At 32.4% G+C, this 19,021-nt stretch overlaps 1 protein-coding gene across 2 annotated transcripts in view; it reads left to right on the forward strand.

Annotated features, from left to right (window-relative positions):
• Nucleotides 1-19,021, forward strand: part of LOC123708577 (protein qui-1) — a 101,482-nt gene that overhangs the window by 43,825 nt on the left and 38,636 nt on the right. For both annotated transcript variants that reach the window (XM_045659353.1, XM_045659354.1), the window contains exons 3-13: nucleotides 902-981; nucleotides 3,018-3,140; nucleotides 4,187-4,353; nucleotides 6,557-6,711; nucleotides 9,002-9,170; nucleotides 9,585-9,744; nucleotides 10,009-10,753; nucleotides 11,441-11,587; nucleotides 12,729-12,929; nucleotides 13,376-13,554; nucleotides 13,741-13,887. In XM_045659353.1, the coding sequence (XP_045515309.1) occupies nucleotides 902-981; nucleotides 3,018-3,140; nucleotides 4,187-4,353; nucleotides 6,557-6,711; nucleotides 9,002-9,170; nucleotides 9,585-9,744; nucleotides 10,009-10,753; nucleotides 11,441-11,587; nucleotides 12,729-12,929; nucleotides 13,376-13,554; nucleotides 13,741-13,887 (2,273 nt within the window). The remainder of the gene's footprint in view (nucleotides 1-901; nucleotides 982-3,017; nucleotides 3,141-4,186; nucleotides 4,354-6,556; nucleotides 6,712-9,001; nucleotides 9,171-9,584; nucleotides 9,745-10,008; nucleotides 10,754-11,440; nucleotides 11,588-12,728; nucleotides 12,930-13,375; nucleotides 13,555-13,740; nucleotides 13,888-19,021) is intronic.

Below are 19,021 nucleotides of genomic sequence, written 5' to 3' on the forward strand. Positions count from 1 at the left end.
GAAGTTTTTTGTAGCAATTAATAGTAATACTATTTTATTTGCAAGAATGTGGTACTGACAATGGTACTAAGCTTCGCATAGTCTGCCACATAAAATTTCTTGAAAGTTTGTCGTAAAAGGTAGAATTTTCATAGAAATTGCAATTATATTATGAATCATAGAAATTGCACTACATAATCACATTATTAAATTAATATTCATTCCTTAATGGGATAATATTTTTATATTATTTTTTTTAAACTCTAGAAGATCTTTGAATATATAGTTTTTTTATGTAAGAGGAGGTAGTAATACCGCCGCCCACGGACACTCAAATTGCCAGAAGGCTCGTAAGTGCGTTGCCGGCCTTTCGAGAATTAGTACGCTCTTTATATTTAGAGTGATACAGTTATTAAAGTGTCCCGTTCCCGCTAGTACTGTGTTCTTAAAGCGTCATTATAGTATTTTAAGTCCCAAACGTCACAGACATTTTACACTTCTTCTGCATTTCGTTTGTAAGGCAAAGACATGCTCATGTCATCAGAGGAAAAACAAAGGAATAACTATTATCTAAACTATATACGCATCAGTTGTTTTGTGATATTATTGCTCGCAGATTTTCCAATATTTATGTCCGTAACTTTAAAACAATAATTGTTAAACTTGGTAAGCGATGATGGTCACCTATTTGTATTGCGGTTGCCCAGAAATAATGCTGCTTCATAGGATTGGGGGAGAAAACGTTAATTACGCTTAACATTCATTAGTTAGAGGTTAGAACTCTTCTCCATTAAATATAGTGTATTTAATTGTCATTACGAAAGCCCTTTGTATCCTTTTCATTTAAATACATTTTGGCTTTGCCATTGATTAATAAACATTACCATGATACATGATCAAACTAATGATATTTCTAATTTAGATTTCCGCGAAGAAAGGCGTCAAACTTTGGAGTTGGTGGGTCCAGAGTTGCAGTCAACATATGATGATCGATACATTGAGGTAATTTTAAATATGTTGATAATTAATGATGAATCTTTAAAAATGCAAATATCGCAAAATAGCTTGGACAGTACACCACAAAGCCAGATTCTTCCTCTGTAAACACTTATAAAAGAAACTTCCCATTTGTTAGCTGAAATCTTTTAGCGCATGCAACAGATTTCAGTGGCCTAGTCATATTCATCATGAACTTCCACATAGTGCAAATATGTTCCCGGCCGTTTGGTCAGTAAGAACAACGTTCTCTGGTTTCGCAGAAAGTTATACACGAACCTCTTCTTTATAAATCATCATATCTACAGGTTGCTTTAACATCTTTTCATCATATAATATAATCATCGTAAACACAGTTTGACAGAAGAATTAAAAAGAGTGCATTAAAGTTGATAATTACATAAGGCTAAGTCGTCTATTACATTATTTCTAATAAACTCTAAACAGGGTAAAAAAATTAACGAATATTAAACATGTTAATCACTGAAGTGAAAGGCAGAGAAAATCCCCTTTTTTAACTATGTTAATCGTTAATTTTAAAGACAAACCAAAGGGTTTACACAAGTTATGAATATTTAAATAAAACTAATTTACAAACATATAACTCGATTAGTAGAGTGAACATTAGTAAACCGTCGTTGTTGCTGAATATTTTTTTTATTTGTAACAAAAATACATACATTATCTTTACAGACTATGACAATACGATAATACTAATACTAATATCATCGAAACTATTTCCATCTAGAGATCTATTCGTGCAATCTGTAATTGAAAATGTATATGAGAGATAAATTAAACGAAAAAATATATACTTACCTTTCCCACGCAATATATTTATGAAAATATTATGTATGAATACAAAAATAGTGTTCAATTTACTACAATAGAACATACGCATAATGTTAATACTCGGAACAAATACAGGCTGCAATTTCCGCGTACGAGACTATCTAAAGCTAGTAATTATTTTTTGGGAAAAGGGATACTTGTCTTTAATAAAATCCTAGAGGCTCTTTTATATCTGCCTTTTAATAAATTTAAGAAATGAATTAAATAAAAGCTGTGTAAAAAGTCTTACTGTATAGTTTGCGATTATCCAGTTGATAAGAAGGATACTAGTCCCAGGCTCTTTTATCAATTTGCGATATTTGTTTTAAAATAAGTATTGTTTGCAAATTACTGCGCATTTTGTATGATGATTTGATTGTTTAAACGAATTTTTTACGCCGGCTTTTTCTCTCGGTCTACACCCTCTGTCTTTGAAACAAATTTAATGACGTGGAATAAGTGATACCTGTATCTTATGTTCCATAATAAACATATTTTTATTTTAATGACGAGAAAAATTAAATATGATATGGTATATACTAAATACATAATATACACAATATCACTACTGTGAAGTCACTCTGCGAAAACATAAATATGTCGATACGGTCCGAGACAGCATTCAGTTGGTGCAACATCTTTGCTAACGGGGATCTGTGCAACATCGCAAACCACTTTGCCTGCGATGTCGCACAATCTATGATACTTTTTGACATTCAACACCTTTTGTCTTCAGTCACCGTGAACACGCATGCTGTAAAGCACGCGAAACGTCGGAAAAAATTAAAATTATGTAAAAAAATATAAGTTTATAATAATATATAGCTTCAATCCGGTAAAAAAGTGTTTTCTTTCAATATGTAAAACCTATGTTAATAAAAGACAATACTATATATCTAAAGTATCTATCTTTGTCATCCCATGGTTATTGTTCAACACCTGTAAACAATGGAACTATTTAAAACCCTTAACAAGTAACATTGCCGGGCAATCTGTTAAAATATGTTTCGTACAATTTATTAGTAAAGTTGGAGCTTGGTATCCGTTTCAGCTCTGTATTGTTGCTCATTTGACATTGTAACTTTGCTACTATATGGACCCGAACTTTGACACAGTGAACGTTATCCACGTACGTGATATTTATAATCAGGTCCTTATCTATTCATATGCCTAAATTATGTCTACAGGAAATAATTATCTATTTCTTATAGGTCGAGTTCGTGGATATGCACTATGGAACAGATGGAGGCGAAGAGACTAATCCCGCTTTGCTTAGATATCATCTGGAAGAGATACGAAGCTGTAATCGGAACTCCAAAGCTGGTTATTTTCTGGTAAGAATATTATTATTTTAATTAGAAAAGAAAACGAATATAATATAAAGTTTAACAAAAACTGTCAGTATGTGCTTAATTAACTCGATTGATTTAAGTTGATTAACGTTGGATCCCACCAAAATGTCACCGTAAGTCGCAGTAGTTCGCACTGAGTAACATTAATTGCTGAATACATCTACGAGTATAAACGCGTTGGTGCGTCATTTAGTGATTGCCCTTTAAAACACATAAGTAGAAAATTTTAAATTTTGATTTTATTAATTGTAACATAAACAATGACAATTTAGAACGAAACGTTTATTTTGCATTTTTTGTGTGAAGCTCGACACTTGACAGTTGATAGTTATTTGGTGTGACTGCTGTGAGCAGATACAAGGCTTTTCGACAAACAAATACAAGGCTTTTTCGACCAAGACCGCGTAGACACCATACCCTAATCCAAGGCCAAGGGAATTTTACCTCGTAGCTCTCGTAGCCCTCATTCCACTAAATCTTGAAAATGCCCAGTACGTCATGTATTCAATGTATTGGTTGTTTGAAAACATTACCCGGCGAGACACACACAATAAATAAATAGAGTATTGAATGTATCCTAGAAAAATCACAGAAAATAAATAATTATATACAAACATGACGGTACACGGGAAAGCCATGTTTATTTAGAAAATCACACTTATACAACTGGGAATTTTTTTAAACATTCTTCACTGTGTCAATTCGCCTAATAAGTTACTTGGTTGGTTGTATATTAAATTAAATGAAACTATATTCTAGAAACATGATTTATTATTCAATGTAACACATTGAACACATACTTATATTTTTTTTTCATTATCCATTTGAACAGCATTAATAAATTATAAACATAAGGCAGTAGTGTTGATACAGTAATTGGCATGACGAACTTATGATGACTATAATTTTACTCGCTTTAGGCAAATTATTAAAAGTAGTTTTTGTAACGTTTTGATTTGCCGCACTACGTTGTAGTATTAAAATACTTTATCAATGTTAAAATTATGTATTTTAACCCTTATTTGTAGTGTATAATTGGGGGTGAAGCAGCGTCCTATCAACCGGTGCTGCCCTTCAGGATCGCCAAGGGCACATTTGAACAGCTGGTGAAATCTGAGTCACCCCAAACCGCACTCATTCGAGCCAGCTACAGATGTAACGGAGAGGATTACAAACTAGATGGCGATGACAAATGGTCCGTGTTTTAGTTGTTTTTTTTAAATATTAATTAAAAAAACTGTTTCTTCTAAGGTCTAAAAGACTTAATGAAAAATAGCGGCGCCCGACGTCCAGATTTCTGTATTTGTCCGCGATTTTTTTTCTAATATGTCATCAGCCTTGTTTGACACATGCCGTCATCTTTTTCGGATCTATGGCATCTTTTTTGATTTCCTCACGTTATCCCACATAGAATGAAAATTCTCTTAGCTGAGTTTTAAACCCACGACCTCAAGCATGAGAGTCACGCGCTCAGGCCACTAGGCCATCATCGCACTTACTATTTTGACGCAGACCTACTCAGAATCGTGTAATTATTTGTGATGATAGATGCAAATTTATAGGTTACGAAATGTAATTTGATTAAAATTATGTAAAGTAAGAAGGGTTTCTGATTGGATCTATGTTTACGTGACTTAATGATGCCATTATTTTTTTGACTATGAATACGGGAATATGTGTTGTCAGTGACATCGCTGACTATGTACCACTTTAAAAAATGAGGTTTATTTTTGCATTTTCCCTTTTTTTGTTGGCATTATAATAATTTCCAAAATTATACTATCACCCGACTAGCGTCTTTGATATGATTTAATTCTCGTAATTATTTTCGTCCATTGAACTTTATTACATACAGGTTAAATTATTATAATTAGTAGTAGAAGTACTTTAGTTATGACTATACTCCATTTTAAATGATAACAGTAGTCAAGGGCTCTAGGTAAAATATTTATCAAACGTATTTCTTATCTCCTGGTATCCCGGTGATACTTTTCAGGGCCCACTCATTATCCCTCCAACATTTACCGCAACAATTTACGACCGTTGCTCTCAAATGGAATACGATTACTCAATGGGATCGTAAAATAAACAATTTATTGCTATCTATAATATTACCTGAAGATAACGTTAGGTTCCTGAAGAAAGGTTCTCGAATAGGAAAACGGTATGAATGAGATTGCGTGCATTATTCAATATGTTGACCCTTCTTGGAATTGCTTTTTATGCGTATATGGAGATATAGTTTCAAATCACTTCATTTGCCAGGGTTTTTATGGTTACACGCATATCATAATACATCAACATATAATTATAGGGATTATATTAACAAGTATGTTCGATCATCAGCTGTGCAGGAATGTACATTTATCTGCCCATTTAACATTCGCTCAAACGGCGAACTCGTGAGGAAACCGGCTTGCCTTAGAACCCAAAATGGAAGGAAAATGGCATGCGTCAGGCACAGATCTGATCTACTTTCCTATAACATTGACAAATGATGAAACCTATAGAAATCTGAGGAAGAGACCTAAAAAGATTGTAGCGACGTTGATATATATGTATATATTATATGTGTAACCTCTATTTATTCTAATTATCTAGGTGATGATTTTTACGCTAGAATTATTATAAGTTTCTGGCTTCGGTTTGTGATAATTGTTAAACGTTGAAGGCGCTCAAGGGAACTTTCTTTAAATATATATAAGAAGGTTCGGGATTACACATTGTCATAAAATGACAATAAATGTTTATTACATACACATACCTATGTTTTGTTAAATATACATGTTTGTTGGACATTATTAAGTAAGAAATGCGTATTTTTATAATTTGATACATTAAAACGACAATTTTTAACGTAAGTTCATAAACGTCTAATTCATATCAGAATAGTTTAAACAAACATCGATATTACACAACAAAGAGTCTTATACAACATTATTTAACACGAATTTACTATATTATACACACAACTGAGCGTTTCTTAAGGAAGTTTTTGACGCGCACCACCACTATGCGGAACCACCTCCCCACTGAAGTATTTCAGAACTAATTCTACTAAGGGTAGTTCGAGAAAAGATTGTACTAATTCTTAAAAGGCCGGCAAAGCACTTGGCGAACCTTCTGAAAATGTGTGTCCATGGTATCGTTTAATATCAGATGAGCCTCCTGCCCGTTATCCTCCAGTTACATTAAAAAAGATGTTATTAACAATACTTTAATTGTGTCTACCACGCGATTGTTTCAAACATTTAAATTATAAAAACAATGTATAATTATTAGTTACTTACGTTTCTACATGTACATGTTTAGGCGCAATCTTATAAGTTCGCGTTCCGCCAAAGACTATTTCCACGCATAAAAGACTGTAGAATTATATTCTTTGAATTTCATGACAGGTACAGCAACTTATTGGAAAGAGAAGAGGAGAGACAGCGTCTCTCAGCTGTTCAGAAAGCATTTAATTCACTAGTACTAGAAGCGCATGACAGTGGCCTAGATGTTGCAGATTTATTGCGAAGCCCTGTTGAAATACAGTGCGAGCTTGCTCTAGGTAATATCTTTTATTATTCAAGTAGTTTTATTTACTCGTAGTTGTATATAATACAAAATGATATGTCTAGTAGGCCGCTAGTTGCAACATATTCCAGGTGATGAAAGGAAAACTATTACACAATTATTGATAATACTACAACTACAAACCTAAATGGATCTTAGATTTTAAGTTCGTTTCATCGATAAATTTTATATTATTGACTAGTAGATGTGATAGCCTTCTGTGTAACAGGCTGCGGCATGATAGTTTCCTCATGGTTGAAGCAAGTGCCAATTACGCAAATAGAAATACATTTTCCATTGATAGTACGTGATTCGAACACACGACTGAGATCGTATATTTGAATGAGAATCGCACGCGTAGCCTGGTAGGCTCTGTTATATAGTACAAAAAGGTTGTTATTAATATATGGTATTTTTATGATTGATACTCAAAGAACAGAAACATAACCTATCATGTTCCTACCAACAAGACTCGTAGTCGTTTCATGTTCATCACATCAACATTAACTATGCAAAAACTCAGTTTTGTATTTTATATATTAGGCAATCAATTGTAAATTACCAAACTGGTAATAAATTCGAAAGTTCAATTTAAAAAACGTATTGAATGCCGTAAAAAGTAAATTGCACAGAATCGAAATTATTTTCTTTGTACTGTATTTCATGGAACTTCAAAAAGAGCAACATAATTCTTTGGAAGCGGGTAAAATATCGTCCGATCCATCGCACCTGTTGATTACAGGAATTTGTTGGACGATTAAAATATAAAATGTTTCCTCATCAACGTTGTAACGAATTAATCTATATTCACAACGTTTTGACGTGATTTAATTTACTTTTTAAATGTTTAATTAAATCAATATCATAGTTGTAGACGAATAATACCAAATTTCATTGATTGATTTGAACGTAAAAAGCCACTTGAATGGGAACTGTTTCCTTTTTTTACGTTAACTAACGAGTTACATAGCCATATAATAATAATATTATTAAAAGCGCCATATTTATTGGTACATATATCATCCTACCATACAATAAGTTATCCCAAACAGAATGGTTTTTCTAATAGGCTAAAGACAATTATTATATAACTTTGTTTCATAGACATGATAGCTAATTGAAAATGTTTACTACATTAAGAAAAATCGTTAAAACTTCTTTGTATTTCAATACACTATGTATAAATAGATCAATAAATTAATTAGGAAATTGTATTGAGTTCAATTCGATTAACCTTTAGCAAAACTTATTGATCAAATTTTATCTATATATATAAAAATAAAATATAATAAATATGTTTTTTTTACATGTGTCTTTACTACGATATTATGGAACTTACGATAATAACGATATAGCCTAACTTAAGACTAATAAGTAATTTAAGTCTAACCTAATTGGCTAAAAAGGCCTTTTAACATAAGGAAGTGTCCAATAACACTACTTACAGTCTCTTTTAAAAAGAAGACACTCTGTTCTTGTGTTCTATTTTTTCACTCACTGTTTAGCACTTGATACTAAAGTGCATTAACACTAATTAACTAATCGCAAAATATGTTCCTAAACAACTCGTAGACGTTTTTCTGGAAAAATTGGTATAATATGAAGAAAAAAAACTTTTTTTTTGATATACGTACTTTTATACTGTATTTACAATAAAGATTTGTCCCGATATACCTTTAAGCAGCATTTTCTCGCTGTATCACGATACTTATTCTTTGGGCGAGGAAATCACCAGCTCTGGGGTCACCGGTACCCTCTCATCATCATCACCAGGCGCCACCAATCATTAATTAGAGCTCGTGAACCCCACGGCCCAAGAGCTTCTACTCCAGAGGGAGCACAGTTGGAGGAAAGACTCATCATATTTGAGCCGTTTCTTATTATTATTACTTTGTTTTATTTATTTTTTACTCTGATAAAGAGAAAAGTCTCTGTTCGCTGTTCTAGCATAGCAAAATATTCCCTATATTGGTATGTAGCTAATAAAAAGATAGTCTAAGTACAAAAACTTATAATATTAATAATATTATAATATAAATACATTATATAAACATTTGAATTCGTTTTTATTAGCCATTATTGTATGTATATGGAAAATTCTTCTTTATTCCGGTTCTTATTTATAATGTTTGGTCATTGTGGCAGTGTACCTTTAACACTGGATATCCGGTATTTATTATTATCTAAATATATAAGGTATATAAAATCTCCGGTTTGGATGAAGAGTACACAAACTTCATCATATTAACGAAAACTTTCAAGTTTATGTTAAAACTTTGTTACAGACCTGCTTAACACGGGTAAACACCCAAAAGGTTTAATAGTTGCGCATAGAGAACTTTCCGCGTTGGAACCGGATGATAGTAAATTAACAATTATAGCACATTCTCGGTTAAAAGCTCTTCAAAAGAGGATTGAAGATGTTCTACCCGAAACTCATGTTATTTATCTCGAGTAAGTATTATAGTCTTTACGTGCTTTTACTGTTTGAAAATGGAATATGAACTTTTCTTATTTCACAGTTATTTAAGTTTATAGATTAATATTATACATGATATAATCATTTAAAGTACGAAACAGGGTCAATATTTTTTTTATCTATAGAAACCTTGCGTGGGCATTTTATTAAGACGAATAATATAATGTCTCTTTTATGTTATGTTTTATTATAGTCTAACTTATTATGTGTGTTTTTAAAATATATTACTTTCACGCTTATAAAAATATAACAACACTAAACACCTTTAAGTGAAGATCCTGCATTATATGCATCAAAATGGCAATCCATTTGGTTGATAGTAAATAAATAACAAAATAGAATATATGAACTCTATACGTTCTAATGTAATATTTATTTTGTATAAATAGACCTTCATCAGCGGATTCGTCAAGAACGGATGCAGCATCAGACAGTGAAGAGAAATTAACGCCATTCAGGCAAAAGCTGCAGGATGCAGTCAGTGGCCTGATTGATGAAAGCCTTAGCACAGAACCTGATCAGGGAAAGGGGAGAAAGAAGACTGTTCAAGTAAGATACAGTGTTTTCTTTCTTTTTAAGCCTTTTAGACTGAATAACGTTTTTAATAACTTCGTTAAGACTACTTCCAAGATTTATAATTTGTTTATGAATATATTAAAATCTATATGAATATAACTTTTTAATATAATTGTATTACTTTTACTGAAAAGTTCTAAATGAAAAAGTTGATTTTATTATATTTTTAACCATTTTGCCCTAATTATTTTACCTTTATTAAAATTACAAAACATTTTATCAGTCCTACTTTTTTAGGAAGTTTTTTTGGAACACATAACACATCTAAGGATATGTTTAGAACAACATCAGAAATATCAACTTACAGTTAAACACATAGAAGAAGTAGCTGAAAGCATACTAAGCAATGCAAAAGAGAACTACGAAAAAAAATCAAGACACCCACCCGTACTTATACACGGACCAGATGCGTCTGGGAAAAGTACATTATTAACGCATTTATACTACAAATGCGAGGAGATATTTCCAAAACCAGTTTTAAGGATAATACGATTCTCAGCATCAACGCCACGATCCGCATACAACTTAGAACTTCTGAGAGTTATGTGCCAACAAGTGTCTATTATTCTAAACATTCCAGAGGGCTACTTGCCGAAAGACGCAAGTTTCGACCCGTTGTACATAAATAATTGGTTCCAAGGTTTGCTCAAGCGCTGCGAGGAAATGGAAAACCAAATATTGCTAATATTTATTGACAATGTACATAGAGTGAATCCCCTGGAATGTGACATTGTTACCGGCCTCTCATGGCTTCCAATGTCCTTACCGAGAAACGTTTTTTTAATCTGCACTAGTGCTGTATCATTAGATCAATTGCAACTAACTCCAGCTCAGAAGGAGAAATTCAAGGTGCAAAGCTGTTATTACCTGCTGGAAACGATCGAGGATATGCCGGAAAATGATAGCTCCGGGGAATATATTGATAGTGCCTTTGATAATTTAGAAGCTATGTTCGGAGCTAAGGCGTTCAGTAAACTGGCAGGTGATTATTTCGTTAGTCCATACTTAAATATTATGAAATTAATAAGCGTAGTTAGTGAACCGTATTCCCGTCGTGTAGGTTATTTATGAATTAACGGTAGCATAAAAATAGCATCCATAATTATTTGAACTGAATCAAATCAATTCCAAGGATTAGGATCATTGAAATTATCGTCTAATTTATAAAAAGCTTTATTGATTAATTTACGTTTAACGAGATTTTTAAATTTATTCAGTAATATATCTCTAACTTTGCTTGAATGTTTGTTGTAAAAACGAATACAATTTCCATATAAAGAATGGTTTACCATATGGAGCCTGGTTGGTAGTACGCTTAGATTTGTTCCGTTACGAGTATTCTACTGGTGAAATTCACAAATTGTTTTTAAATGTTTTTTTTTTAAACAAGCCTTCAAGATTATATGGACCAGATAGTGTCATAATATTTAATTACTTAAACTAATTCCGTACCGACTCCCTTGATGACACAAAAATCGCACCTAACACCCATTCATCAGCAATCCTCTTATTTTAATTATACTTAATATAAGCGGTCATGAAAATAGTACCGTATTATTTACATTTTATTTTACATTTGTATCCCTAAGGCCACAGTTACTTATATTATTAATATTGTACTCGTAAACTATCAGTAGGAATTACCAAAGTTCATTCGTTTGTTTCTCAGGTTACATAACTTGTTCGGAGTTTGGTCTCACGGAGCTCGAGTTGTTGGAACTTTTGATGCCTACGAGTAACAGCGAGGCTGTTATTACACTCAAGGACGCGAACTTTAACTTTTCAACTTTGTGTGTCGCTAAATATATGATGTTGAGTAAGTATTCATTCCTTTCCTGAAACACAGTTTCGTTAATAAAAAAATTAATTACAATTTATTTATTTTCTTCATGTGCAAGACATGCAATTCATGCAGGTCACTAGTATTGTGCTACAAGTTAATCTATCAAACAATTCGAGTTTCTTCAAATAAGCATGCTAGATGCTTGTTTCCATGCGCAGAGGCGATGAGAACTTGGAGAAACTGATTGTTCGCTCCAGACGCTTTCTTCCAGGACCAGGTTCCAGACATAAAGGCAGCCTGGTTTTCTTCCTGATTATGTTTATATAGACGGTATACCATAAACATTTCTATGTTCGAAATGTTAGGAATATATGAATCCAGCTGTTAGAAACAGCTCTCATTTTCATTCGATAAAGCAATCTACTATAATCATTTTAAACACAAATGGTGTTAATTATTTTTTTTAAATACAAATTGGGAATTAATATTATTGGTACAAACAGGATTTAAATGTTATTGAATCAGACTAAATGAAATGAAATTTCCAATTGATTGTATTTTCAATTGTGTTATTTCCAATTTAACGAGTTATATTCAGTGGATTAAGTTGAATATATTGTTATATTCATTTGTATGCCAGACATGAAAAACATGTACTTATAAATATTTGTAATAAATGTCTAGTGGGGAAGGCGCTATGATAAATACGTACTTCTAAGTGTAAACTGGAGACGACCATTGAAGGAAGTTGTTCTTTAAGCACTCTCATAAAAACCAACCTTTAAAACTATAAAAATATATTTATAAATATAGATTTGAGAGCAATTATATTTATAAATAATTAAATTTACGATGGTCATTTATACATATAATAAATAAAACAAACAGTTGGAAGGAATTGATTCAATTTTTTTACCATTATTCGATCAGGAATTAGGGACCATCAATATGGGTTCATTGGGATCTGGATGGTTTTGGTCCATTTTTAAAACTAATACATATTACTTATTTGCGGAAAGTATTAAAATTAGTTATTTACGTAAAGAAAATATGATTAGATTATATATTATATTGTTTTGTGTTTGAGTTAGTATTTTTATAATATATACTAAGATTTATCGAAGCCCTATCGATTGCTTTTCAAACCCTTCTTAATACAAGTTTATGTCTTTAGAATCGTTGATCAGCGAAAATGTGGTATCGGGCCGCAGTACATGGCGGTGGCGAGCCGCTTCCGCAAGTGCAAGAGCGAGACGGCGATATGTACGAGTCCAAAGTGCCCTGCGGGATGCACATTCAGACTTAGCTGCTTTGCACTTTGCAAGTTTTCTGTGTGACCCTGATGATACAGACACATCTGAAACGCAGGAGCCTGGTAAGTCTATGAATATGCTACGAACATAAATCTTAACAAAAAAAGGTCTGTCCCTTATATGAAAACATAAATTACTTTTGTCAAAACGAGACAAATTGTCTTGTCCAAAAAGGAGTAACGGATATTGTAAAAACCACAGTTGGTACCCAAATGATACTTTTGTCTCCGGAAATATAATTAAACTGACAGCATTTGTAAAAAGGTATCCTTGGCTTATATACAAATTATATACTACTTTTTTCACAATTTTTTATTTTATAGAAATGACCCCTGTTCTATAAAATAAAAAATTGTGACTGGCAGGCGGCTCACCTGATGTTGAGCGATACTGCCGCTCGTGGACACTCTCAATGCCAGAGGGCTCGCGTGTGCGTTGCCGGAGGAATTTTTGCACTTTGTTTGACTCTTTCCTTAGTTCTAAACAGACCCTAAACATTGCCTTGCAGGTTGTGTGGAGGATGATGACGCGCTCCTGGACTCGACTCCATTCCATTCAGCTAGTCGCACTGCGGCGGCTTTTACTCAGCGTCATGTGGAGGAATCATGGCTCCATCTACTTTTAGCTGGAGACTTTACAAAACTAAAGGATTTGACTGTCTGCAACTTTGACTTTTTACTAGCGGCGGTAAGATTAACAATCTTTTTCATATACTTAAGTGTTAAAATGTGATTTAGTTAATGAAAACAATTATATACATATTCACCAAAAATTTCATGGTGATCATTGTATTATTCAATAATCTATCAGAAAATAATAAACGGCACTAAGAAATAATTGAGAGCGAAAATAAAATAATATTTTTTTTCCCAGGTACAAACAGTAACAATATCATACCTTCGTTGTATATTGGAACACGTGAGATGTTACATACTGGACCGTGATGTAGAGTTGGTGTATGGAGCTGTTAGGAAAGCCAGCGACATACTTACGAGGGACCCTATGCAATTGGGAGCACAGGTTAGTAATTTATTGTGAGCACTCTCTAAGCTGTCCTAATCGCATGTCACGCGATATGTCAGCTGTCACTTTGACAGTTTACTAACTAGACATTTTGTTTTGTTTGGTGATTTTGTTTAAAAGAGTATGTAGCGTATGAAATTTTTTGGTTTACTATCATAATTGAAACAATTGATAGCGCCGAGTGAATCTGCTTTTAAGTTTTTGCATTTACAGAAAACAATAATTACACGAAAATGTGATCGTTTGTTAAAAAATCTAATTATTAAACATCAAATTGAAATATACTTGGGGACTTGACTTAACAATATATAAATGTCGAACTAAAATTCTTTGAACGTATCCAAGTTACATTTTCAAAAGCAGGTTTTTACTTTGCCTAAAACAGAAACTTTAGCCGTATGTTATGTTAGCCCCGAGGCTCACAACACAACACAATCAAGGATACAATCAAAGGGATTTCAAAACGTTTCTTTTTTCTATTGTTTGCTTTGGCACAAACTTGTACGGCTCATTTTGATATTGAGAAGTTAGGAACAGATTGTTGGAACTAAGAATTTATTGGAATTACGTAGCCAAAGATCCTTCTGTCTGTGAAACAATATATTTTAAAAAAATCGCAATTATAATAGCAATATCCCAATGGATTGGCGTACGTAACGTATTAATTACGATATTATAAAAATATTTTTACAATATCAACGGATTTAGTAGTTGCATAAAAATAAAAAATATATGAAAATATTATAGAACAGACAGCATTTGATACTAAATAATGTTATCGTTTTTCATCTAGACCTCTCCGGGAATTATCTGTGTTAACCATAAATAAATCATTAACTAAATTAATATAAATTTAATGAAATGATACCGTGTATGTTAAGCGGAAGGAAATGGCAATTTTACTCGACTTACTAAGGATTTCGACTTTCGAGGTTCGAGTTATAGAGATTTCACTTTATTTTTTTCATGTAAAATACTGTTAACGCTTTTTGAGTACTAGTTTCTAGCCATGGAGTCATACGCGAGCTAACAAACTACAACTCCGGCAGATTCAAATATATCAGACACTACTTTAAACCTCTCATTTAGTAAAACACCATCCTGTTTCATCCTAAATATCCTTTTGTCTAAATAATTAGTAAGTATAGATCCCGGCAAACATCTTGAATAAATGGTTTGCCTAGAAGCGATTTTTATGTATCACTTGGGAGGTCGGTGGTGCGCTGCAGTGGGAGAGTGACGTTTCGATCGCGTGATTGGTAAATCAGTTGTGTCCAGCGCTGTGTACGATGCGCAAACTTTCCCCCACTCCCTTGTTTAATGCTCAAGAAGTTTGCCGGTATCTATAGTAATAGTAATAAAATTGTGTCTTATGTGGTTTTTCACTTATTGCGCTCACTTTATCTAAATTGTTTTTCTCATAGTGATTGCCTGGACGTTATCGCTCGAAAGCGATAAGCTGCACTCCTTTTTATTTAATTATTTTAATTGAACTATATTTCTGTATACTAACATCGAAGGGTTAACAAATAACTTAATGCTGGACGATGGACTACTAAATAAAATATGGATGTATTCAATTAATTCCAAAAGCCTTATGTAAATTATATCTAGTGTATCTCAGAGGATCCAATCATAATATTAATAGAGTGCAATCGGTTGGACTCTAAGCAAATAACCGTGAAACAAAGACCATCTAGGCCAGTAGATGGCCAAAATAATTATTAATCTACGTACGTAAACAAAAAAGATGGGTTAGAGATGAAATAGTTTTTTCGACTCTTTGCCAGTAAGCTACCTATTTATGAAGCGTATTATATTATACTATGATTTAAAAACATACATAGAAAATATTAATAGATAGCAAAAGGTTATCTGTTAATTTTATAAATTACTTAATCGTATTATAGTCATGTTTAGTTGACATTTGGCCGTAAGCTTATATATAAATAAATAAATATGTTCGGAGGATAACTTATTATAATCATGAATTAACAAAAAATTTTTCGATGAATCATTGTACATTAGAATAAAGTCCGCTTACACGCACCAAACAAAATACTCATTAAAAGGTGTAGCGGAGAGTTTTTTTTCTCTTTCTGTTCTTCCGTCCGTGTTTAAAGGCTCTAAATCTTAAGTTTTAATTAGTTATTTTGAATTTTATATGGGTATCTCGAGAACGAATGAATACTTCACTAATGTTTTTGAATAGTCAAGTAATAGTCAAACTTTAGTCGTTTGTGTCATATGTAATCACTCAACTGATTAAGCAGAAAACGACAGTCACAACTTTTTCAAGTTTTTTTTCAATGGTTCTTACTCATTTCAATATTTATCAAATTCCTTAAGTGTCAAATAAGTCTTAGCAGTATGTTAACATATTCAATTGAAACTTGTAGCTTTAAGTAATTTAAACGACTTGGTAGCTTGACTTGAGTTTGGAAATTTAATTGATTAAAACTTTGTAGTTAAACTGCGTCAATCAAAGTATCCAAACTAATTTGATTAAAGATTTCATTAAAAACTTCTTGTGAAACAAATTTTAATAATTTCGGTATTATAAAGTGATATTAATGTGTCTATTTTATATTAGGCCGCTAAATATGTAAAGTTGAAATTATGTATCGTACAGTTTTTTCGACTGTAAATTTACTCAATAATACTCACATTACACTTATATTATTGTGTCTAAAGCGAACATTGTACAACATATAAAAATAAAAACGCTACAACCTCTAACAACCTTCCTAGATAATCCATCTGAACCGAGCATGACATTGATGTCCGGTTTTTTACGAGGATTCTCATCGTCATAAGAATAATCTTGTTTATTGTGCAAAATCGAATGGTGGACAAAACATGGAAAATATTTCAATAGGTTCTAACCCTTAGAATAAGAACTAGATAGTGGAGGAAAGTTAAAGACATAAAATTAAATTTTAGACGTACTCAAACAATGTTATTATTATTTCTTGTTTGTTTTTTTGATGGCGAATTTTGTCCGTTGCTAGCAGGCTTATGTTCAAATATAATTTATGTATATGTGTGCAAAACTTGTGAACATATTTTCTTGTACAATTTTGTATATACCCGTTGTTTTTGAATTTGAATGAAAATTAGTACTAGTTTCAAAATGCGAAAAAGAAGACGTAATTATGTTTGTCGTGTCTTAATTGGCAGGCTGGCAGTAATTTTATTTTGGGATTGGTATATTCCACATTTCATATCGAACGCTATTTTGATAAAACTGGCAATATTTCTAAGCTTAAATAAGAGTCTATCGACTTCATGTGGCAGTCTCTGGCCACAGCTGAGGGACACATTATATTAATAATTAAATCATTCCCGTTTAAATATTGACTCAAACTCAAGATAACTTTATTCATATTTCAAGTACTTATGAACGTCAATAGAAAAGATGTTAAATTGATTTTTAATTTACATTTACTACCAGTTCGCAAGTCAAGGGCGTGGAGCGGGTAAGAAGGACTGGCATGAAACTCTCCGCCGCGCTTTTAATAGCGATGTTTTGAGTCATACCAATGGTTTCTCAAGCAGAGCAGCCATATATATTTAAACTGGAGCAAATCAATTCCAAGGATTAAGAAATAATCAAATTTATAAAAAGCTTTATTGATTAATTTACGTTTAACGAGAGTTTAGAATTTATTCATTGATAATACGCTAATTTCGTTTCGAAATTTGTTGTAGAAAGTAATAAAATAATACAATTTCCATATAAGAAGTGGTTTATCTTCTGAAGCCTGGTTGGTCGTATGCTTAGTTCTGTTTCGAGTATTATACTGGTGAAAGTCACCATTTGTTTATATTGTTCTTCCTTATATGAAGTTTTTGCTTCTTTTTCACAAAAAAATAGTTTTGTGACTCCTTGATGACGCCCCACAAAACCATCACCGACGCAGGTGTTTTTCACCTTTATATCGACAGAGGCCTAGCGGGAATCTTCATTACTCGCGATAAGATTTTTTTCTGGGGTTACGACAAATTCTGGCTTCAACGGCATTAAGACTCTTAAAGTCACCATCTGTTCTAAAATCGTTTATATTTTTTTTACAACAAGGCTTGAAATATCTTGACCAGATAGTGACATAATATTTAATTCCTTAAACTTGTTATTATGTTGTATTCAAGTTGAATATTGTACTTACGTAAATTAAAATAATACTACTTAATGACATATACCTACATTTAATTGAGCTAAATGGTCGACCCTTATCTGTTTGTACTGGAGCTTAATGGAATCTTATCAGATTTAATCGAGCTTTCGAGAAGTAAAAGGTCCTTTTTTAATTAAATTAGCTGTTAACGAATAAGTTGTAGATAGCACTTGATGCAGCGTGAATTTTTGAAAAGAAAGATAACATTCGGAATGTTGTATTGTCTTTTGTTAACATAGCTTTTACACATTAAGAAAATAATTTTTAAACGGATTGAAGCAATTAATTATTTACATAATTTTAAGATTTTTTTCGACGTTTCACGTGCTTTACAGCGTGCGTGGTCACGGGGACTGAGGACAAAAGGTGTTGAATGTCAAAAGTATCACAGCTGTAGAGAAAGTTGTGTTATCTGTATTTTTTACCCCGAAGTCGATATCGACTAAAAGATGACGGGTTTTTGCAAAAATGACTCACGGTGTCCTCTATTTTCGCGGATTGTTTGTCTCGGGGTTTTAATTTGGAATCCCATGTCTTCAGTCATCGTGAACACGCAAGCTGTAAAGCACGCGATACGTCGAAAAAAAAAATTAAATTTAAAATTATGTAAATAATTATAAGTTTATAATAATAATACATAGCTTCAATCCGTTTAAAAAGTGTTTTCTTAATTAGGAATGTTATCTTTCTTTTCATGGTGGTTTCGTGATGGTTAATTATTGAAGTGAAACTTTACGCGCATGAGGGTAATATTTTTGCGGATGAAAGTTGACAATTTGACAATCTTAAGATTGGAATTTGACGGTTTCACTACGATAGATTACAATCTACCGAATAATAATACGTTAAATTGTAAGCAGTACGTTGAGGTTCACAATCTTTCGACAGTTCACAATCACGCGAGATAGATTACAAACTTACTGTATTTACAATTTTACGGTTACATATATAAC

Source organism: Pieris brassicae, chromosome 4, assembly GCF_905147105.1.
Source record: "Pieris brassicae chromosome 4, ilPieBrab1.1, whole genome shotgun sequence".
NCBI classification, from domain to species: Eukaryota; Metazoa; Arthropoda; class Insecta; order Lepidoptera; family Pieridae; genus Pieris; species Pieris brassicae.